Source organism: Besnoitia besnoiti (genome assembly GCF_002563875.1).
Source record: "Besnoitia besnoiti strain Bb-Ger1 chromosome Unknown contig00007, whole genome shotgun sequence".
NCBI classification, from domain to species: domain Eukaryota; phylum Apicomplexa; class Conoidasida; order Eucoccidiorida; family Sarcocystidae; genus Besnoitia; species Besnoitia besnoiti.
Window position 1 is genome coordinate 1,911,168 of NW_021703915.1, and position 22,931 is coordinate 1,934,098.

Genomic DNA, 22,931 nt, shown 5'->3' on the forward strand with positions numbered 1-22,931 from the left:
GCGTGTACATGCGCATGCGCGGCGTTGCAAATTGAAACGTTGAGCTGGACCTGCGGTTGTACCTTGGCTTTACAAGACCTCGGCACGAGCCGCCCGGATCCATTCACGTTATTCGTTGTTACCGTACTGATTTGACGGGATAGGCATGCGATAACTCGTGCGTTCTCCTCTCTGTTGCGGCAGTCCCCCTCGGAGCGCGCGGGACTGGCACTGGGCTGCTCGCCAGTGGCCTGCCGGCCCCCTCATTTACTCCTGTCGGATTTTCACGCCTTGGGCCCTCCGTTATCAGCTCCAAGTCTCCAGTCTAGGTTGCCTCGGCACTGTTCTCGAGATTTCGGCCCCTCTCAGGCCATATGCCCTGTCCTTCTGACGGCTGGGCACCTGCAAAATGCCCATCTCTCCTCACTTGGCGGCGGCGTTTCCATTACCGAGTCCCTGTTCGTTCGGCCCCCGTCGTCAGTTAGTTGTTAGCTGTTGTAACAGCTGCCGCCGACCAGGTTTTTCAGCGCAACCACTGTGTCTTATCCCCCCTTTCAGTTCGCACTCGCGCGCTGTTGCCTGGTGTGACTGTCTGCGTTTTCCTATATTCGTGATTGACGGAAAGGCGCCTGCCCCGTGCGCCTCCGAAGCTCCATACCTGTTAACTGAGGTTGTCAACTAGTCAGCGGAAAGTTTTGTTGAAGTGTTTGCGCGATTGGACCGCCCACATCCCTTCGCCCCTCCGTTTTGCCTTATTTGATCTATAGCCAGCTGTCAGTCAAGAGGTGAACCATCTAATCTAACTAACCTCCGCAAACATGTCGCAAGAAACGAATCCGTCTGAGAGGGTCGCGCCCCCAGCAAGGTCCTCTTCGCCGAAGATGTTCACCTGTGCGGTGGCGGGATGCGGCGCGCGCTTTCGAAAACCTGCACATCTCAGGCGCCACGCATCGGTCCATACAGAGGAGGTAGGCTAGATGCACTACGCGAATTTTCCGCTACTGGGACGTCCCACCCCATGCGACTCGAGCCCGTGGCGGCTACGGCGCTATTTGCATTGGATCATAGTTCTGCTGTATAGACTGGGTGCCCGATGAGCACTTAGGACAAGGAAGAGCCTCTTCTTCCGAATAAATTTCATGGGAAACGTAAATTTCGCATGTTTGATTGACATTTAGCCGCTAATATACAATCATCCAAGATATGTTTATCTATCTCGCGGTCCTGTCTCTGCCGTGTGGCTCGATGAGGACATTGGCAGTAACCTGGGGCCTCTTCAACTCGAAAAAGACGGCCCGCATTCCGAGCGTCTGTAGTGCGATACTTTGGAATCTCTCCCGCAAGTTTTCCGTCGTATTCGTGAACACTTCTGACGGCGCAGCGCTGTTGAACGGGGGCGGGAGGGGGGGGGGGGGGAGCGTCTAGCGTCATTGCATTATTACCGTGTATATATGCGTGTGTTGCGTACAGCGGCCCTTCAACTGCCCTTTCTGCTCCGCGTCATTCAAGAGAGACGAACACCTTCGGCGGCATGTAGCGATTCTCCACCACACAGACGGCAAGCTGGTGCTTCCTGAGGACCCGCAGGGGACTTCAGCTTCAAGTACCTCCAAATCTGCCCGCGACCTGCAAGTCCCTCTTGCTCAGACACCGATATCTTCGGGGGGGCGAGAATCTGACAGATGTCACCTGTCGGTCTGCCCAGGCAGAGCAGAAACAGAGGACGAAGACGACGAACGCCTGCGGGCGGCGCAGAGATGGAGGCGCGCCGTGCCGGCATTGGAAACTGGAGGCCGAGAGGCGGAGCCTCTGCCGCATGAGGCGTGTTCGGACGAAACAAGGCAGACGCAGGAACACAGACGCACAGGCAGTCGCTCTGAGCCAACGGACCAAACAGAGGAAAGGCGTTTGAGCGCCGCGACGCCACCCATCGAGAGCTTAGCGCCTTATTCGCCAGCCACAGGCGAGCGCGGCTCGAGGTCTTTCGTGTGTGAGAAGTGCGGAAAGTCTTTCCGGTTGAAGCAACACCTTCGCCGACACGAGAAGAGCCACGTGGGGCGTCACACGTGCGGTGAGCGCCTTGACCTTCTCCGCGGAATTCTCCTTTCCTGCGAAAGGAAGACAACCATGATCGGTGGGGAAGGGGGGTAGGAGAGCGGTCGTGTGGTGTGTAAGGCCTCTCGTCAGGGGACCTGGGCACGGAGACACTGCCGCCGCCTTCTTCGAATTCCCCGTTACCGAACTCAGTCCCGAGCCTGCGGATGCGGGGACGTTTTATTCTGGGGGGGAGACTTGCGCAAGCCTTTGGGATGTCGGGATTTCCGGCGGGTTTTGAGATACGAGAGTTGTATGTTGTCGGCGAATACGTTAGCACATGTGTGTGTGCCGTGGAACTGTAAGTCGAAGTTTCGCATTTTCTCTCTCTTCGCTGTTTAGACCAATGCGGCGCAGTCTTCGCCAAGAAGCACCAGATCAGGTGGCACAAAATGGAGCACATCCTGACGGAGGGCGTCCGGCGAAAAAAAGAAAATGCAGAATGTGCGAAGAGGGCCGCAGAGAAACCGAACTCCGAGGACGCCAGTGGAGAGGCGCACGAGGCAGCGCCCCTCACGCCCACGAGTCCAGAGAAGCTTGGCCGCAGTGAATCAGATGAATCTGTCCAGGGCGTGGGATTTCCCTGCCCGCACAAGGACTGCGACATGATCTTCTTCACTCGCGGCCAACTATACAGACACCTGAGGAGAGTGCGCGAAAGTAAGGTACCGTTCCTCGATTTTTCTCGAAAGCAACCGTTGTGGAACTGGGTGCTTTCGCGGGAGTCTGTTAGCTGATCAGCTCGGTGCGTGCTCCGTTGTCTTGTTGTCGTTAGAGTGATCGCCGCTGTTGTCTGCGCCGCTTTCTGCAGCTGTAGATTGCAGTTCGTCCCGGATTTCGAACGTGGATGCTTTCTTGCACGATACACCACACACCGGTGTGTGTTGAACGTCGCGCGTGCCTTTTCCTGCGGCCATTCATTTGCACTGCGGCATGATCTGAAGAGGAACTGCAGTTGCCAATCCCCGGAGTTGTGGCGTCTCGTCACTGGTGCGTTCGGTGCTTCTCAGGGTCCTGCGACTATACATGCGAGACTTGCTCGGAGACGTTTGTCCGCTTCTCGTCGCTCGTGGCTCACCGACGGACTGTGCACCCGACAAACGTCCACGTCTGTGAAACTTGCAATAAAGTAAGAAGGAAGGGGTTTAGGGTTTAGGGCTATGACTAGCTTTAGGGTTTAGGGTTCAGGGCTCGGCCATGCGTCGGTGCGCCAGGAGCGCGTGAATCGTGGTTTTGGTCTTCTGCGCTTTGGGTGATGCAGCGAGTTTCGACCTAGCAGGAGTTTTCGCGGCGCTGATCCCCGTCGTCTGGCGTGAGACTGCAGAGTGTGTGTTGCTGGCACCATCGTGTTTGTTTCTGGGCGTTTGCCAGCGCCGTCCATCAAGACCGCATCCTCCGTTGCTGGTGTTGTCCAGACGCGCGCTTTTCGAATGCAGTCTACTGTTACGGCGCATCTCACTCAGGGGATCATGTTTCGTGCTTTGCGAATTGCTATTTGGTCCCGTTTTCGCGATGCGGCGCTCCAATTCGCAAAGCGGTGGTTTCTGTGGCCTGCCGCTTGCTTTCGTATGCAGCGTTACGCAAGGATCTCGCGACTCCGAGAGCACATCCGGGTACGGAGCATCGTCCCTTCAACGAATGTTTGGTCGGGCTACCTGCTGCGGCCATGCGCAAGTACATGGATTGCACCCCAGCCATTTTCACACGAGTGAAAAGTTTTTAGTTTGGGGATTCTGTGAATTCTATGTGGAAGAAGAGGCCCCCTACGTATTGTGTTGTGTGCGCCGTCAGCGGGAAAGCCTGCAGTCGCCGCTCTTCTGAGAACGCGCGGCCAGAGCGTACACCTGGAATGCCGGCGCGGCGCCTCTCTTCAATGGCCTCCGCGAAGACATGTGGCGCGCCGTCTGCTGCTCTGTGTGCGCAGAAGCGCCACGCCGCCGAAGACCGTTGGCTAGCAGGCGACGAGCCCGATGGAGACCTAAACAAGGCCATCGAGGACCCGCAAGACCGGTGGTATTCTTGTCCCGAGCCGAGCTGCGCGGCTTTTTTTTCCACCGTACGTCGAGGATCTCGGGAGAACGCGGCCGACAAAGGGGTCTCGTAAAAGCGCCGCCAACTCTGCGGGAGCAGCGTTTCTGCATTTGTTGGTTTCTTCGCACCGCGCGTAGCCGCAGAAACCCGTGGGGCGGTGTCCCTGCTACGCGGAGATGCTGGGGGATCGATGTTTTTTTGTCACGTTGTTGCCCCTGCAGGCGAGCAACATGCGCGCGCACTACCGCGTGAAGCACCTTCGGTTGCGAGCTTTCAGCTGCGAAGTATGTGGGGCGTCTTTCGGCTTCAAGGCCGTTCTCAGGCGGCACCTGATCAAAATTCACGGCGTCCGCCCCCCGCGGTCCGGCGGCCCCTTGTCGCCCGCAGTGCCTCCGAGTGTCGCGCTGCCGGTTCGCGGTCCGGAGCAAGACTGTGCTTCGTGGAGCTTGCCCGAGGGGTGCCAGGCAAGTTTGCAGGCGCCGAGTTCGCACCCGCCGCCCTCTTCTTCGGCCCTGATCTCATCGCCAGCTTCTTCTGCTGCTTCGTGGCCTCCTGGCGGCGCCGCGCGAACCGCATCGCCGGACGAGGCGGGAATTCCGCCGCACCAGTCCTCAGGCGACGGAAGCCTCTTGGAGACCTGTGGGGCGGCGCCCGCACCGTCTCCCCCACAGCCTTCGATATGCTTCTCGGGCAACGCGAGAACAAGCTCTGGGGCTTCTAGTTTTTCTTCCGCACCGAGCCAGGGCGAGGAAACCGGCGCGGCCGCGGCGGGCGAGGGGGAAGGGCGCGAAGCAGTGGAAGGGCACGAGAGGGAAAGAGCTCGCCACCAGAGGTCCGCGAAAGGCCACCGCAGGGAGAAAAAGAGGAGAGTTTTGCTGCCAGACTCCGAGCGCGGAGACACTTCTTCACATCAGGGTGAGGCGGCGGGATGGGTCGTCGACGCCGTGCAGGTGGGCCTGCTGTCATCCATGGGGTGAAAGGGAGCCCCCGCTTTCTCGGGTCAGAAGGCGTCTGTCGCAGGCTCGTGTGCGTGTGAAGGCGAGCCAAAAAAGAAAAACAGTTGGAAGGAACGCATGCGTACAAATAGCGCATCGAGAGAAGGGAGGCGAGAAGAATGGCAACTGCACCACCTCAGAGTTGAAGCTCCAAAACGAGTGCCGTAGAGCATCGCCGAGCGAGGGTGAGGGGGGAAGGGAGGGCTGCCGAGCGGGGCCGAGTGTGCCGCGTGTTGCCTCGGAGCAGACGGTGGCGGTCGCGGCTCCGCACTTTTAACTCCTGCGGTATTTCCTTCATCGCCTCGCCGCTTCAGAGACTGCACCACCGTAGGGGAGAATTTCGGTCTGAAGCCACGAGGCGAGAACTATTGCGATGTACGCCCGCGCCCGCGGTCTCAGCCGTAGTCCAAATGTGAGACGACCGCGGATGAAGCAACGAGAGAGGGCAGCGTGTTGGCTGGCGTGGTAATGGTACGCACAGGATAGCGGCCAGGAGGCTTCTGACAGGGAAACATGCACTGAAATAACTTATTAAATATGCGTGTGCGCATGCGAAGGTGTGAGTTGTTTCCTTATCGCGCTGCCCCTAGTCATGGGCACCGCCTGTGATCAAACTTTACGTGCAGCAAGGAGCCAGTTCGCGCTTCTGAACGTTTTTTTGGAAGGCGATGCTCATGAAAAGGCCCTGGGCCCTCCGAGGCAGGCAGTGATGCGTTACCCTTGATAAATTTTGAGGAGCTTTAGCTGTTGGCTTTCGGACCGCAACCACGAGATATAACTGTCCTAATTTGGATGCCGCTTCCTCCACGGCGTACAACGTGGACATCTGCGCTCTACCAAGTGCAGGAGGTGCGCCCCAGGCGTGCGACTCCACAGTCTAGGAATCAAGGTGCCCGCACGGCATCCGCCGTTCACATGGAACTGAACCCTGAGCCGTCGTCAACTCAGTTCGCCACGGCGGGAAGCGGTTTTCCACGTTTGGACAACTTCAGAAATACGGCGATATTTCACGCGCATGTTCGTGCTGATCAGCCAACAAGGTAGTTCAATTTGCAAACAAAGAAAAAAACTAAAACCGATATTCCCTCACATCCCTGGAGGCCGACACGCACGATAACAACGGTGACACGGTACACCGGAAGTTTTGAGTGCATGCTCAGAAGGCAAAAATCGATTACGTTTGTCTGGTCCGCGTTCAGTGTTCAACAGAAGAACATCAGAGTAAATCGGGATGTATACGGATTGGAAAAAGAAAAACAGAGGGCATCCATTTCATAACAGCTCAGGAGGATCGTCCTCTTCTGGTCGCCAGGAGGCGCAGTTCCATGCGAAGGCAGCCAGTGCACGGATGCGGCTCCCATCATCATCATCGCAGTTGTTGCCCCGTATGAAGAAAGGCCGTAGCGTATACACGGAGATGTGCGTAGCACCTGAGATCGCTTGATCGTTTATCGGATAATCCTGAAAAAAGGTACCAGAAAAAGACCAAAGTGAACGAGGTTGCGGCGCGAGTCAAGAAACAAATCGACTGGGAGCGTGTGGCAACGAAGGCGGTTTGAAGAAGCGAAACTCTCGCCTCGTTAATCGAGAGAGCGAACGGAACGGAGTAGCAGGAAGATTCACGCGAACGGATCTTGGGCAACGGCAAACAATGTGGGAAGAGCGACGCTCGGATGGCAGACTACAAAACGAACACGAGACAAATGAGGGCAGAAAGGCACTCTGCGTGAAACAGCGCGATGCCGATCGAAAGCGACGTGGCCTGTTTTAACAGCGACCCCGAAAAACTCAGCCAGAAACAATCTATCTTGTGGAAGAAAGGAAACGACTCAAGCATGAACTGCTAATCTGAAGACTCCAGGCCAGACTAGCAGAATCGCCCTGCAACCATAATTCATGTTAATTTCCCTGGTGCTCGCTGTCTCGGACGTACAGGTCGGGTCGCCCCTTGTAGACTCCACTGAGCTCCGCGACACTCGAGAGCTGCGGACCTGAGAAAGGATACAGACTCACACACCAGATTGTGTTTTTCTATCTTACGATTTGTCAAGGCCAACAAAGTTTCCCGGGTACCACGGACAAAAGCTCCTGACTGTCGACAGAGGTGATGAGGCTCGGCGATCTCTTATCCTACCTGCAACGTTGACCCTGACTTCAATGTTATCGCCAGCCGCCTGCACGCCGCTGACAAGCTGGCGGATGCTGCCCATAGTCACCGCGCCACCGGGGGTTTGTACCACGCCTAGAAGGACACGACAGCGCACAGCCAACATAAAATGCGCTTCCAGTCGCTGTAGCTCCTCTGTTCCGCAGTTCGCTTTACGGAGAGCCTGAGCACGCGGGAAACGAGCCGTTCACCAAACGTGCTCCCAAAGACGCAGGGAAGGTCACCATTCAGAAGAGCGCGCAAAGCGGAGGCGGCGCCCTCCTCTTTCAGAATACTGGAGACAAGGGCAGCTCCGAACGTATCTTCTATCCTCGCAGACGCATAGCGCATAATTCCCACTATGATACGAATGACGCAATGAGTGTGTATGAACGCGCATAGGCGACCTGTGACATCGCCCTGGGCGGCCTTGTGACCAGATGCAGATAGTGTTTTTCGACGCGTCCTCACCGGAGACGGGGCCTTCGTAGATGAGGTTTCCGTCTGAGCCGATGATGCGCATGACCGCTTGCGGGTTCAGCGCCACGGGCTCCGCTGCGAACAGCCACGTGCACAGATACACACACAGGCGTCGTGTTTAGATTCTTTCGAAAAGGAGTGCTGCGGGACTTGCGCACAACCCTTCCGGGTGCAGCGGGGCTGGTAATTCAGCCATTCACAGCAATGCCGACAGCATGCCTCGACGGCTTCACGTGAACAGCCCGCGTCGGCTGTTCGCGACGATGGAGCCCTCATCTGGTTGCACTTAGTGACACCCTCCCCCTCCTCGTCGCTCGCGTGCGCCGTGGCGCAGAACCGACCTCCTCAGGTCTCTGGTTCCCCGACGACGCGTGCTCACCGCTGGCGAAGATGTCCTGGAGCGTCAGGCTGCTGCCAGTCGTGAGGTAGCCGTCCCTGTTCACGACGTAAATACCATTCGACGGAGCGATTTCCTCGAGCCAAAAGCCCGCGGGGTGCGCATGCTGGTACAGGGGAGTGCCGGTCCATCCCTTGTAGAAAAGCGCCTCGCGCGTCGCCCAGCAGTGCTTGCCATCGGCGACCTTGCATAGCACGAAGTTCTGTTCAGCTGAAAACAGGGACATTCACCACCCAGGAAGAGCGGACTAGTGCACATTGAGCCCAGTCTAGAGGGGTTGTTTGCGGAACCACCTTAGAGACCGATGCGCGATCCGCGCATGCGCAGAAAATGACTAAGAGTCAGCACCCTTCCTACCGTACGCGTACATGCGTGAAAATCTATCTCGAATCTCTCCGCACGCAAGCACAAGAGCAGCGGGAACCCTGGAGAACCCCGAAACACAAGCTCATTTTTGAGGACATGGTGGACGCACCTCTTGGTGAGGACGAGGCATACGTGGTGAAGCCGTCCTTCCATGAGACGGCCCTGATCGGCTCGTGCGGGCCGTCTGCGCACATCAAGAGAGGCAATCCGAAGATTTGATGGATGGTGAAGACCGCAGGAGCCCCGTTCGGACGCCTCCGGCGAACGACAGCGCACAGAGAGGGAAGATGCCACGCACGAAATTGTAGAAGAGAATACGCGGAAATCTAACGGTGCCTACAGAGAGACAACGGGTCATCTGGATCTAGGCAGCATTTAGAAAGGGGCTCAAGCTGTGCCCGCCATTTGCAGATAGCGTTGCCAGTTGGGAAGCGGCGCCAGTCAGAAGACGTTGCGTGGAGCCGGTCTCCGGCAAAGAGCAACACACGTTTACGCCAAAGGTCTCATCACAGGACGATGGAAAAACGGACACTTGAGAACGTTTTGATGCAGGAGGGACGGCGCGCACGGGGAGGCACCCAGATGAATGTGCATATCTCCTTATACTAGCTGCCGAGAATAGGGAAGAGGGAGACGTGGTGTGACTGTCCCGCTGACTTACTGCAGGCCATTTCGTCTTCGTTGAAGGTCAGATCTGAAAACCAGGTGGAAAACGCAGAAGCCAGAATACCGCGTCGAGGGAGGAGTAGCCACCGAAGCCGCCGACTCTGTTCACTGCACCATTCTTGGCTTCCTGGTTGCACTGAAAGGTTCACGGACGAAGGCGGTATCATCAGACACAGCATGCGTATGGACCGGTACACTCGCTTGCACACGCGCCTGGCTGTTTACAGATACGTGCACCGCTGCGCCTTCACCTAAACGCACTCGGACGTTAAATGAGGGGACCCACACTCGCGAAACGGGTTCCGAACTCCAACCATATCTGAGCAGGGAGCATGCCACAGGACGTGGCACATCGCGAGGCAGCACTTACGTGTGGTGTAGACCTTGCCAGTCCAGTGGCCCACTGCAGACAGAAACGCAGGCAAGTTCGCTTGTACGTGGATGCACAGATGCAGTAGACGGCATCTGAGCCACACTGATTCTTCACGGGTCTCAGGGACAGGGAAGAAGTGGCACAGCCCTCTCCGGGTTCGTAGAAAAGACGAGCGCCGAATTATTCCACGCAGATAGCGCCGCCCGTGCTCCGAGGGAAGAGTGTCAAGCAGATCAGCTCACACGCGCGAGTTGATGACAGGCGGGGACCAGTCTTCACCGCTGGAGACGCGCTCATGATGCGTGCATAGACACGAGATGCAGGCGGCTCAAGAGTGCAGCTATTCGGCTACACAGGGGAGCGCAGATGCGTTGACACTGAAAAAAGGAAGGCGAAGTCCACCGTAGAACAGCGAGGAACCGTGGCGGCTCACAACAACGTTCGCGCCGGCAGGTTCCTCTCAGGCCGCTCCCTAGTACTTGGCTTTCCCTGTCTGTGGCATACAGAGCAAAACACTCTAGAGCTGCGCAGCGCTACCCTCGCTTTGGCAGCAGGAAAAGCGGAGCCGACAGACTTACATCCCGCATTGACGGTGGCCCAGTCGCGGACCTTCGCCTTCGCCGGCGACGCCTTTCCGATGGCGCCTTTGACCCTCTCCTTGAGCCTCTTGAGATGCTTGCTGAATGCCAGCGCCTTCTTCTTGATCCACGAGCTGGCCTTCTGCAGAGCGCGTTTGATCTTCTTTCCTGTGCCTGCCTTTGAGAGAGCGTAGGATACCATCTCTGCGCGTGAGGCCCGCATTTTATCCTGGTCAGGGTAGTTCACCATCCAGTCGCAACGAATCGATATGTCCCACAACTTCTTGTACGCGGGGACGGCGATCTTAATCGAGCCGACCGCGTTGTACACCTTCTCGATCTCCTTCTGCATCGCGGCGACGTCCGTCGTCTTGATGCCCGCCAGTTTGGCCACGACCATGTCTGCAGGGTCGCAGCGGACAGAGCGAGCGTTTTCCGTATCAGCAGTCCACGAGTAAGAAGCAGACGCTGCGAGGTCTCTCAGGTACTCAAACCGTCTGGAGTTTTATCGAGTCACACGCGGGTCGCGTGCAGAGCGGCACAGAAACGAGGAACAGCCGCCAGAGCCAAGAGAAAACCAGGCGCAGTCAAGCAGGCCATCTCCTCACTGTGCGCGACAGCAGAGGAACCTAACGCAGAACGATGACCCTGTTCTCTCCCCTGCCTCACTTTTGTATTTGATGCACCACAGATCCAGCATGAATTTGGATCCCAGAATGGCGGCACTTGTCTCGCTGTCGGTACTTCCAGCTTTGACCTGGACGCGGCAGAACGGAAGCGCACAGGACGCCGGATTCAGAGGAGACTCGACGCATCTGCCGCCTCAAACGTAGGACTCAGCAAGCCTGTTGACCGCGTGTGAGTTTATGTGTGTGTGTGTGCTACGGCAGCGCGTGTGCGGTCCGCCTCTGGACACAAAGCTGGCGACAACACGGTCTTTCTGACGAACGACGACTCCAGTGAGAGCACGTCTAGGACCTGGCAGTTTCTTCTGTACAAAAATTCTTGCTGCCTCCTGGCACTAAGTGGTGCCAGTGCAGGAAAAACACCTGCAAGTTATCTCCTCTCCGCGACTGTGGTCCTGCGCTCCCCGCCAGGTGCTTACTTTAATGGGCTTCGGAGTTGCCACCGCCGCCTGAAAACAAAGCAGGCAGATCAGAGCTCCATTGGAACAGAGCAGCCAGAGAACTGTTCGCTGCATCAAGCGCCGCTGAAAAGACTGGAGGGAACACGGTCGGTCCACGCGCACGGCTTCGCGTGCGTGAAAAGCGCCTCACCTGTCCTTTTGGCCCGTTTGACTTGAGCAGCTTCAGTTTCGTCTTCTCCTGGAAAGCCAACGAGACCTCAGGCAAACAGCCGAGAACTGTCTGAGACTCTGGGTGCAACAAATCGATTCCCCCTGAGATCTAGGCACGGGCGCGTCTCCCCACCACGACATCAAACCGACGATGTGAATGTTCCCTTCAAAACAGCAGTTTATGCGCACAGATTCTCACTGCCATCATGCACACAGTTCGCCCTCTACCCCCCCCCCCCCCCCTCCAGTCTGCCCCAAAGGGCTCGATGTATGGCTGGTCCTCGTCCTCACTTTGAGTTTGGCCAGCTGAGCAAAGCTTTGGCCCTCCTTCGGCAGGTCCTGGTAGAAGAGTTCCACATTTTCGTCATCGTCGAAGTCTTCGTCTTCGGCCTCGGATGCATGCTCTTTGCTCTCGACGAAAGATCCTGTCGTTGGGGCGTTCGCGGCGGAGATGTCTCCCGCCGCGGATTCACCCGCGAAGGAGCTGGCGAAGGAGTGGGCGCGGCGGTCGCCAGCGGAGGTGTACCCCTCGCACCGCTCTGCGAGGTCAAGAGCGACTTGAATCACGGTGAGAGGATCCTCGTACGAGGCCTGCAGGAGGTTCATGTAGGACTCGATACTGCTCCTGTTCACGCGAATCTTGGAGATCTTCAGAATGTCCGAGCCCGCCTGTACAACTTCGCCAGTCGCGGTCGTCACGCTTCTCACAACTCCGGCGTCGAGATGAGTGAACCTCTTGCACCCCACAAGCACGATGCGCGCGGCCGCGTTGGAGGGACCGTTCTCTGTCGACAAACAGCAAAGGACTCATCCACCAGGCAGCGGATGAAACACGTATGCATGTGCAGAGGCATATTAGCATATGCGTAGATGCAGATACCTATATGTACGACAGATAGAGACACACATAGATCCTTAAAGACACCTAGAGGAGATGGACAACATACATGAGCGGACGACTGAGCTATCTATCAACAGAGAGCCGGTGTCTGGAGCAGACCCCCGCGCTCACGGAAGACGGGCGTACCGACCTTGACCGGGACCAGCATATCCGGTGGCGAAACAGTTCGGATTTCGGCGCCAGAGATGTGAGGAAGTATCGCGGCTTGTTTCACACAGACGCCTTTCGCGATGTGCTACACGACGGTGGAGCGCGAGTTCCCGTCGAGTCCGCCCGCAAAAAGTGCAGCTCTCGTTGGTTTAGCGTGGCCTTACCGTTGACCCAGACGTTGTACCAGAAGAGCTTTTTGGCCTGGTGAATGTGCGGGCTGGAGAGATCGAGACGGCTGAGTGTGGGGTCCATCCATAGGGCGACGAGCGCGTGAATGAGGAGGGTGGGAGTGTTGTAGTCGATTCTGCTTCCCTGCCCCTGCATGTGGAATCGGTGAAGGAATCTCTCGCGGAACATTCTCGCGAGGTTCTTAAGCACCAGAAGCCCACCCTGGTACTTCTTTAAGTCGATCCTCGGCTGGCGCCTTGTCGCGGCCACCACCTCCTGCCAGGTTCGCGGGATCGAGCGCCTTTTGTTCTTACTGAAGATGCCCATAAACCACGATTTGATCTGGGCGCCCGCCTTCTCGAAAATCGACATCTTGTACTCCTCGACCGCAGTATGAAGGAAGAAACCTACACGTCAGTGACATCAGAGTTGCAGCGAAAATGAGGACTCGGCGGGGGGTGGGCGCATCCCACTCAGGCGAAATCGAACGTGTGGCGGTTCCTGTGCCAAGAGATGTTTCACGGCGCGCAGCCGAGTGAAGCCCTCGATGCACCCGCCATCACGACAGAACGAATCCAAGCAGGGAGCCCCTAGACGAAACAATCCACCCCTCCTCCATCGTGTGCGCTCCTCTCCATGAATTTTTCCCCGCTGGCCATTCTTCTGTTTCCGTCGCCGTCTGACTTACCGATTTGAAGTGCCACGGAAGCAAGCGGGGCTCCAAAAGGCTTTAAGTGCTGGTGTGGCGCCAGGTTAGTAACGTCGTGTTCATACCACAACTTCGAGAATACCGCACCGACAGCCGACTCTCCCAGCGAGTCCTTGACCTTCTTAGAGTCCTTGAAGCCCTTGGCGGCATTGCGAAGTCCGCGGACTTGAATCCACGTGTGAATGACGAGGTTCATGAGATCTCGAGTCGCCGGGTCGGCCTTCAACATGTTCACGTAGCGGACGAGTGCGTCGCGCATGTGGACAGTATCCAACGTGAATTCGCCTTTCTCGAGCTTCTTGTAGTTCACTTTGACAGTCTTCACACCCTGCATATTTCGGACTTCATTGTGTGCCTCCCAGAAGTTGAACAGACGACGCGCCCACATGCCGAGATTCGGGTCCGCGATCTACAGGCAGACACGAGGAGAGACGCCAGCGAGAGCAACACTTAGAAAGGCAGCCGGGATGCCCCTGTCATATTAGAACTGGCAGGAAAGCACCCACGGCTCACAACCCCCGAAAGCGGCCGCAGACCGGGAAAGGCAGGCGTGGCGAACAAAAGATGCAAGCGAACGATTGAAAGAGAACTACTCATTGCTCGGGAACCAGAGAGCCGCATTCGTACTCAATGGAGCACAGCAAGCAAATAGGGCGATCCTGCAGTACTCAGCGACACATATCCCTGGCGCGGGCTGTGGGAAGAAAGCAACGGGATATCGGCAATCGAAGGAAAGTGCGAAACGAGGATTCCACGCTTTGGAGTGTCGAGTGCGCAGGAATCCACGACGCGCTCTCTAGGGCCTTACGTGCTGCTCGTTAGGCCCAAGCTGGAAGAAGGCCTTCGCAATTCCGTATGCGCGGTGGACCTTAGAGACAACCTTCATCAGGGTGCCGTCCAGAGAGAAAAAGACTGTGCTCATAACTGAGCAAAAACAGAACCACATAGACGGACTGTCTGCGGATGCTGGTCGTTGGAGGATTGAGAGGACGCGTGCAGCGAATCGGAAACGGCAATAGCTCCAAATACCGATGAGAAAGACAGCACGCTGGAGTGCAGGGTTCAGTCAGATGCGAGACGCCGCGCCAACAGCGACGAGCAGCCACCAACTGCCTTCGCATGGACTGTCGAGAGCTGAAAAAGAATGAACGCGACCGGGAAAAGGGGTCAGATGAGGCACATACCGTCGTTGTGGAGCTTGTCCACTTGTCGAAAGCAGGTGAGGTCGCAGAGCTCCAGGTAGCCGTACGGCGAGTGCTTGGCTGGAGAGGCACAAAGATTCACGAGAAGTCAAATATTGAGGCACACTCAGCCACGTGGTGCAGACAGCGAATTTGCAACTGAGAGGCTGGCTCGCCCCATACGTCCCTTCTCGGACCTGTCCCACGGCACAGGGACTTTACCGTGGAGCCATGCACCGTGGATGGTGTGATGCCGCTTCCGCGTGCTTCACAGCGCAAGTGAATGGGTGGCACGCGACGCCAGACAAGGCTGCAGAGGCGGTGTTTCACTGAGTGAGCACGCGTAGGCATTACGCAGAGGCGCCCAGATGCCGCTCATGAGAGAACGAAGAATGACTTACCCTTTCGACGGGCGAGGAGCTGTTTAGGGGCTGCAGACACACATCCAGAACAATCGACACTGTTGCGCAAGCGGGGGAAAGATACCGCATCTATGGGCCTCAGGGCTCCGGAGAAAAAAGCGTGCCTTACCTGCCACGAAATTCTTCTGCATGGCATCAGCAAGCTCCATAAGCTCGTAGTCCGCGCTCAGGGGCAGCTGGGACAAGACGCCTGAGAACCGAAATCGAAACAAGGCCTGTCGACGTCGATGCAGTTGAATCCACACGCCATCCGAACTTTCTTGACACATGTACAGGCCTCTATTTTTCCCGCGGATCAGTGCAGTGCATGACTAAATTATCTTAAATAAAATATATCCGGTGAAAAAACGCTGTGTGAGAGTGTAAGTGTGCAGGCGAGTACAAACAGCGCCAATGTGTTCGAGTAAACAGAGAGCGACGTAGAACAAGGCCCGCGCGAGGCGATGGGCGTGCGCCAAAGCGTAAGATCCAAGACGGCAAAGGGCAGAGATTGATACAGGTGCGAGCAGCATGCGAGATCGGAATTCTTACCTTCGTTGTGGAGCATGGCGACTTTCTGCACGAGCCGTTGGCGGGACGCGTCGCTTCTTTGTCTGCTAAGCTTCATGAAGGCAGAGTTGTGGGCGACCAAATCAAAGTAGCGTCTCTTGATCTCGTCGTTCACGTTCCGACAGCCGCTGCTTGTGATGGCGTAAAATCCTGGGGCCGGGGTGGCTGGCCCCTGCAGCTCGGCGATCTGCGCCTTCCCTGCAGTCACATGTAGGAGAAAAACCAATTGCGTACGAGCGGAAACACTCGGCGGCTGGAGCATCTCTCGCATTGGCACAATGGAATCGCGTTAATAATACGCTGCAGTTCGCCTGGGGGTGGAAGGTCTCCCCCGTAGAGAGCTTTCGCGTTCTACGCATCTGGACGCTTCCCGAGGGGTGGGTCAACATGTCCCCTCCCTCCCTCACCCCCCCCTCTCCCCTCCCCTCCCTCCGCCCGCGTCAAGTCTCCTCACATGATTCGTTGGCGAAGTTGAGGACTTCTTGAGTCTTGGTGAAGTCGATAATCTTGAAGAGATCCTTGCGCACGGTTTTGGAGCGAACCATGACATCCATCCAGCCCATAATCCGTTCGCCCAGGTTGTGTCTGGGGAAGTCCTTGAGGCCTTCGTCGGCGGGAGCTGAGGGAAAGATCTGAGCGTCGCTGGACGTGACGTCGCAGAGATCGTCTCTCAAGTGTAGGATATACTCCTGAGAAGTCGACAGTCAAAAGAATAGAGGACTTGGACGTACGGCCTCCCACAGAAATACTTGTTTTGGCAGTGGTAGCGGTCGCGCCACCCACGGGACATTCAACATGCGATGCCGCCGCGAGGTGGTCTCTAAAGGCATGCTGCCTCCAGCCGCGGATTCTACACGTCGAACACCGCAAAAGTCTTTACAGGCGCGGACGCTTACCGCAGCGAGATGGCCGCCTGTGCGCAGGGGCGTGGTGGGCGCTGGCTCAGTGACAAGGATCCTTTCTGAAAGCAGGCACGTTGTGAGCACAAAGGCACGCATGAGGAAGACATACCCGCCGATGCAGCCGCTGAAACCGAATGCTATTCGCGTAAGATGCTGTCTCTTTCCGTGGAGCCGACTTACGAACAAATTTGTCAGGGTCTGCACGCAAAACACAGCAACAAAAATCCGATTATGCAAAGCAAACCACCAACGCGTCGCACGCTCAGCGAGCTAGCAGAGCGTAGGCAAGCAACCTCTTGTGGAGTATGCAGTGCTGGATGCATCCGTGGAGAAAAACAGGCAGCGGTCGACAGAAGTTAAAGAATCCACTGGCACAGGCGGTCACATGCAGCGGTCTATCGGCAGGAAACACCAAAACATCATTACACAAGGCAAAAAAAATCTCATGGGTCGCACGGAATATACGTAGCCCAAGGGGATTCGACTTACTATCGATGACATCGCAGACTTTCACAACAATCTCCTGGAACAGTTCGAGTTTCAGCTGCCTATACGCTTCGTGGAGGACTTCTTTCCGGACGTTTTCCGCGGTGTCCGCGCCTTTTGCAGCAAGTCGGGACTTGACTCCGGCTGTCTCGTGAATGAGCTCCTCAATGCCAGCAATTTCGAGGAGTGCGGTCGCTACCGTCTGGCGCGACAGGTTATCCAAGGCACTCTGAACGATGTTCAGCGGGTAGTCCAGGAAAGCCTGGGCTACGGCGAAATCATGCGTCAAGGCTGAAATGAGCTGTAGCCGGATGGTGTCGAGGGGAACCGTCACGCCGTTCCCAGGAGGATTCGCCGCCAGCGTCTCCAAGAGACGCTTGCAGGAGCTCATGATGACGTTGGCTGCAGGTAAAACGGTGAACGAGTTCGCAGAAAAAAGAGACGTATCAGAGCCGGGATAGAGAGAACGAGTCTCTCGGCAGCAAGAATGTTTTGGTCTGCTGGACCCAGAGAAACGGGGCCGAATAATAATAATAAACACCATGTCAGCGTTGCAAAGGACACATCCAGAGAGGAGACGGAAAAGAACTGGAAAGAGAAGAAAAGGGTACATGAGACAACACATCGGGCGAAACGTGGAGAGACCGGAAAGCGACTCGATCTGTGGAGATCTGCTAGGAAGAACGGGTGTGCAAGAGAGGAGACCTAAAGGGAGACTCACTGCCTGCGCGGACGTGGTAGCCAGCTGCACGCCAACACAAGGGAGACACAAGATAAGATACGTGGTACATGAAAAGTATGCGAACAGATTGGCGTACTCTGGCTGATCCACAGGGTAAACGGCCGTGCCTGTGCCCGAGACTATGTGGAGGCGGACGGTAGACTCAAGCCAGCACTGCGGCAGGGTGGAAGGTGTTCTTCCCGTCTCGAAGGTGCGTTTTAACGTTATGGGAGCAACTCCAATAGCGGCTGCCAGACTGCTAGTAATATGAGGTGAAGCAGGCTTCAGAGCGACACCGGCGGAACTGACCAGAAACCTTCGCCAGAGCATTTTGCATTGCGTTGTACGCAGAAGCTTGAGCGTAGTCGTCCGCCTTCGCGGCTGCCTCGGTAACTAGAAAAACAAAACATAGGGAGCCGCGGAGCCCAATAACCTGTCTTTTCCGGTTGGACATCAAAGGACTTCACGTCGCGCGTAGAAAGTCGTTCAACATCTCAAGCATAAAAAGGTGAGGCCAACTCCGAAGCCCATACGATACGAAGATACCCCTGATACGACCTCAAACGGCATACAGACTCCTGCTTTGTCCCCGCCCAAGATCGAAGCACTAGCGTACCTTGGCGCTTGAAGTTGTCAATGACTTGCTGCTGGAGGGGGCGTGCCTCTTCGTACGCCTTGACTACAGCCTCTGGGACACCCACTTGCCCTGAGTTGGGATTATACGGCGGCGGGTTCAGGTTTGCCTCCGCTGTCTCTCCCTCGGACTGTTCGCCTTCGGCCGCAGCTTCTTCCAGTTGCGAAATTCCTGCGGCAGAACACGCAGATAGGAGGGTAAGACCCATCGAGAGTACAAGGACTTGCAGAAGTAGCACGGCGCCAGAGTATCAGACAGAAACCCGTGGCAGAGCGAACCACATTCGCGCTCCATAGATCCACCGCCCGTCGCGCTTACGTCGCCGCGAGCACCTCGACACTGATGGCAGTCAAGAAGTACCAGTGAATCCGGGCCACAGAGGGTGCATACTTGCTGCAGGATGGATTTCGCACAAAGTCTGGAACACGTCCCAGACCTCATCAAGGTGCACGCTGCCCTCAGGAGCCACAAATGCCCGCCTCCGTAAAGGCTTAGGACTCTCGCCGTCGATCCGGTACCACGCTTGCCTGCCGAAGATACCCGGCCAGCTTACGGCCGCTGCTCGATTCTACAAGGATATTCGAGGCATTCGACGCAGCTTCACAGTGCCTGCTTGCGGCTGGAACACGCAAACTCCAAAGAGGGCCTGCCCCCTCGTACCTGCAGCCACGTCGTACGAGTCCTTCCTCCTTCGGCCAAAGGAGGGCACCAATGACTTCAGCTTCGAGAAAGCGGACTCTTTTTTGGGAGCTTGTGCACCTATGTCCGCCGACGCGGCTCCGGCTGTCTTCGGTGGGTGTGACGATGACGTTTTGCCAGCAGCAGAGGAAGTCACACCACCGGACGGCTGCGCGAGGGCGCCGTGACGGATGACGGGTTGGCCCTTCACGCTTGCGTTGATCGCTTCAATTTCTTTGCCAGACGGGGCCTCCCGCGCTTCGCAGACGAGGTTGCCTGGTGACAAAACAGGACAGCGAAGGAAGGACAGATTAGGTCCACACATGGCGGGCTCTCCTCACAGCAGGCGCAACAGTGCTGCGGCAAGCACGCCATTCCTCCCGGCTTCCCAAGCACTCCTCGGAGATGGCCTCTTCCGCCTGACGCGTCTCGCTACCGCGTGGAAGAGGTGACTCCCGCAACGTCGAACAGCAGCGGAAGCAGCCAGCGTGGAGCAAGCAAGCTTATCTCCACGAGCGCTCCAGTCCTCTACCGTCGATTCCCAGGTCTTGTTGCGCGCTCAAGTGCGCAGCCGGGTTTCTTTTGACAACCTCAATGCAGCGTGTTCTCCGTCGACACTAGCTTGCTTCAGGCAGCTGCGGCAACCCCCCTTCCTGTGGATCCCCTCGTCCGGTGTTTCCTCTCTGCAGCGAACGCCATCCCTCTGCAGTTACCAGATTCCTCGAGGATGACTGATGTGGCTGCGAACTCTTGGAGAAGTGTGCAAATGTATGTGGGCCTCCTTTGCGCAAGGCAAGCATTGACAGGGTCCTCCAAAAAAGCCCTGCTCGAAGCGGTGGCTGCTTGGGTGAATCGCTGGAGCGTCATGAAATCTGCAACGCAGGCCACGACAAGCACAAAAACGCAACCCTGCTCCGTCAACTGCTCGGTTTCCAGTTGTTCTCTTCTTGCGAGGTGGCAGATGATTTCGAGGACAGCACCTCTGCTGAAAAAACAGCAGCTGAGGCAGTCGGCGCGAGTCGCGTCTGCCTGAGTAGAAATGTGGACGGTACGTACGGCATACCCAGCGGACGGGGAGCAGTGAGCAATCTCTGGCGCCCGTGACCTACCGGCCGGAGAGAGATAATCAGGAACCGAATCTGAAACAAAAGACAGGCGCACGTCAGCAGTCAAACGGCAAAATAAGCGCCGGCTCACCCTTAGCGTCATCATGATTGCATCACAAGTTGAAACGCTGGAACCCGTCTTACCCGGTCGCTCCTCGTCATATTCGGCAGGACCTACGGTCCTCGGCTGTACCATTTGAAATACTTCTGTCGCGTCGATGCCGCCTAAATGCAGAAGCCAACCAAACGGGAGAGGACACATGATGTCGCACGACACTGTGCACCGGGGCAGACGTCAGAAGCAAACGACTGTGCCCCGTTGGTGCTTGCGCTAGATACTACGCTTCACCCAGACTCGTCGCGCCCCTCGAAATGTTGGCATTTTTGAGACATACCCCGATAGAGAGGCTGTTTGGCTCCAGGAGCGAGTCCTGAGCAATCGATCTTCCCTTCTACAGCTGTGCACTCCATGACATGCACAAGTCTGTCCCCTCCCGGAGTTGCGGAGGCGTTCATGGCGGGCGGCGAGAACCCCGTGTCGAACATTTCGTCTCGAGACCCCTCCGAGTCAGACTCAGACACCTGCAAACCAAATCGGCAGAGGTCGCTGGAACGGATACCAGTTACAAGCTGCAGAAGACGCATGAACGTGTAACAAGATGGGCAAGCAGCTTCCAAGCGGAAAAACGGCAAAGTCGCGAAAAAAAGGTGAAACCTGTTCCTGTTGACCGCGCGTACCTTGCCACCTGAGAACACGACAAACACACCAGGGGAAACCTGACGCAATGAGCGCGTAAAGTACAGTGTGAGCAGAGAAGGCCTGAATAGTCGGGCACCGAAAACGAACCGGAACCTCACTCAAACACCAGACACAATCCTGCGTTGAGAAGAGGAGTACCTTCGAGCAGTCTCAGGAGCTCTCTCCGCAGGCGTGCTGCAACGGAATGTCCGATGTTTGTTCCCCTGCAGGTGACCTTCAACTGAGCGACGGATGCACTGGGAGGCATATCCGGGCGGGCGTTTTGTAGGAAGCCTTGAAGCGACGTCTCACAGCACCTTAAAAGTTCCGTGAAAAGATCATAGCCTGCCTCGAACCTGTTCGGGTTCGACATCATATAGAACGCAACATGAAGTTGCTGGTCATCCATGTTTGCAAGGTCTGTGAAAGAGGAATCACCGCCCCGAAAGTATTTGTTGAAAGGCGTTTCCAAGTCTCCCGATTGCTTCATGTCTTCTTTGTTCTTGTTCATTTCATCTCGAAGCCTGCGAACTGGAGCAGCACCGCGGTAACGCACAGAAGCAGACTCTCATGTATCATGCCGCATGGTGGCAAATATCCGTTTTAACAATCTGACTGAGTCGCAGGGGGCGAGACTTACGTTGTTCCAAGCCCTTCTGTGCGTCTGCAGGGTAGCATCATCACACACAAGCACACAAAAAGTCCCCCATGAGCACAGCAGAAGTTCAGGATCACTGCAAATGCTGAATAAAGTCGTTCTCTCGCAGCCACACGGCTCCACTTACTGGCAAGCATTTCTGCAGTGGACAACACACAACAAACAAAAACGATTATACATGTGGCTGCACTGAAAGCGACACGGTAAATAACGCCGCCACGTCTGACTGCACTTGTTCAGAAAAGCAATCCCCAAACACCTACCCGGTGTAGCTGAAAACAAAATGACACGCGAAGCAGAGAAGATTGGTATGAAGGACGATATTTTTCCCCGGAAACAAGCAAGTGTGCCTTCCAGATCCTTCAAAGACACTTACAGACAGAAGGGCGGGAAGCCGCTTCAACAGTCAGCGCCCCGACAAGGAGCAGAAGGAGAAGAGCTGCGGACAAAAAGCACAGAGAATCCGGCGGCCAGAGAGTGAGAACGCCACCAGAAGCCAAACACTGCAGCGCACATAGCCTCTTTGGCGGTCCCCATCTGCGCAGGCGACGGCGTGACAAAGCAGCCGTCTGCCCATGCATCCACAACAACTGATTCAAAGAGAAGCGGTGGTAACGCAATGCTACTGTAGTGCTAGACGTAAGATGAAGGCGCGTAGCCACCCACGACAAAAGAAAATCTGCAACTTTCTCTTGCCATTATTCCGTGCTCATGCAAATTGTGCGCGCGTGCTTGACGGCAACAGGCTCATGCGGCCGGGTCTCCTAACATGTACGGCAGGTGGAAAATGCTCACCAGCCATGTTTAATGGAGAAGATAGAGAAGGCCCCCAGGTATATTTCGCCATGGTCTCTCGTAAGACTCAAAAAGAAAGGGAGGCCGCTGGGCAGGGGCAGGAGCAGATCCCGGGGGAAGCGGTCCCCATAAAACGGATTAATAGACAAGGGAACGGGGAAGGCAGTATCGAATGCAGCGGGAAAAACATGAATTCCGCCGCCCTCGACCCCCTTCCGTGTATATAGCAACAAAACAATTCGATGTTTGTCTTGGAAACTAGCCAGGGTCCCTAGGAGAAAGAAGACAATCCCAGAGCTGAGAAGACAGAGGCTCGCTAGAAATACATTCGTACAGGGCTTGAGACGTCAGCATGTACAGGCCGTCTCTTACTAAGACCGAACTGACAAAGACATGGTGATGTGCCGGCCCCTCCCAACCTAACCCGTCCTGTCCGGCTCGTTTTGTATCTACAACGAAAAATTAGGCAAGAACGACCTGCAGATCTAATCGACGCGAATTGCGCGCATTTCCTTCAGCTGGCAGCTCACTGACGTGTCCTCTAGACCGCCACCCTCTCGTCGACCCCAGCCGCCACCGTTGTCAAGATGCTCGCCAGCGCAAGCTGGCCTCCGCCGCGACGCTAGTAATCGGAGGCGGCGTCTGGAGCTGAATTTCGTTTTCTCCTCGCCGTCTCCCGACCAAATCTGCCGTGAAATGGCGATCTAATTTTGGTATACCGGAAGAAGCA

At 56.3% G+C, this 22,931-nt stretch overlaps 2 protein-coding genes across 2 annotated transcripts; one reads left to right on the plus strand and one right to left on the minus strand.

Annotated features, from left to right (window-relative positions):
• Positions 1-797: 797 nt before the first annotated feature.
• Positions 798-5,081, plus strand: BESB_072900 (zinc finger, c2h2 type domain-containing protein; the record flags this gene model as incomplete). Its single annotated transcript, XM_029365663.1, has 7 exons — positions 798-947; positions 1,450-2,050; positions 2,416-2,733; positions 3,084-3,202; positions 3,648-3,686; positions 3,998-4,129; positions 4,326-5,081. The coding sequence occupies 7 exons, from the start codon at positions 798-800 to the stop codon at positions 5,079-5,081; spliced, it is 2,115 nt and encodes a 704-aa protein (XP_029218147.1).
• A 1,917-nt stretch (positions 5,082-6,998) lies between these two features.
• Positions 6,999-22,253, minus strand: BESB_072910 (rhoptry neck protein RON5; the record flags this gene model as incomplete). Its single annotated transcript, XM_029365664.1, has 36 exons — positions 6,999-7,090; positions 7,234-7,341; positions 7,717-7,800; positions 8,105-8,332; positions 8,598-8,672; positions 9,150-9,182; positions 9,525-9,557; positions 10,106-10,507; positions 10,775-10,862; positions 11,211-11,240; positions 11,383-11,430; positions 11,694-12,187; positions 12,618-13,028; positions 13,310-13,739; positions 14,139-14,254; positions 14,515-14,592; positions 14,913-14,942; positions 15,043-15,123; positions 15,465-15,680; positions 15,937-16,171; positions 16,379-16,443; positions 16,565-16,582; positions 16,874-17,272; positions 17,592-17,615; positions 17,901-17,984; positions 18,208-18,396; positions 18,886-19,179; positions 19,617-19,775; positions 20,013-20,042; positions 20,154-20,234; positions 20,405-20,591; positions 20,748-20,829; positions 21,105-21,279; positions 21,389-21,412; positions 21,783-21,845; positions 22,202-22,253. The coding sequence occupies 36 exons, from the start codon at positions 22,251-22,253 to the stop codon at positions 6,999-7,001; spliced, it is 5,238 nt and encodes a 1,745-aa protein (XP_029218148.1).
• Between the last annotated feature and the right edge of the window lie 678 nt (positions 22,254-22,931).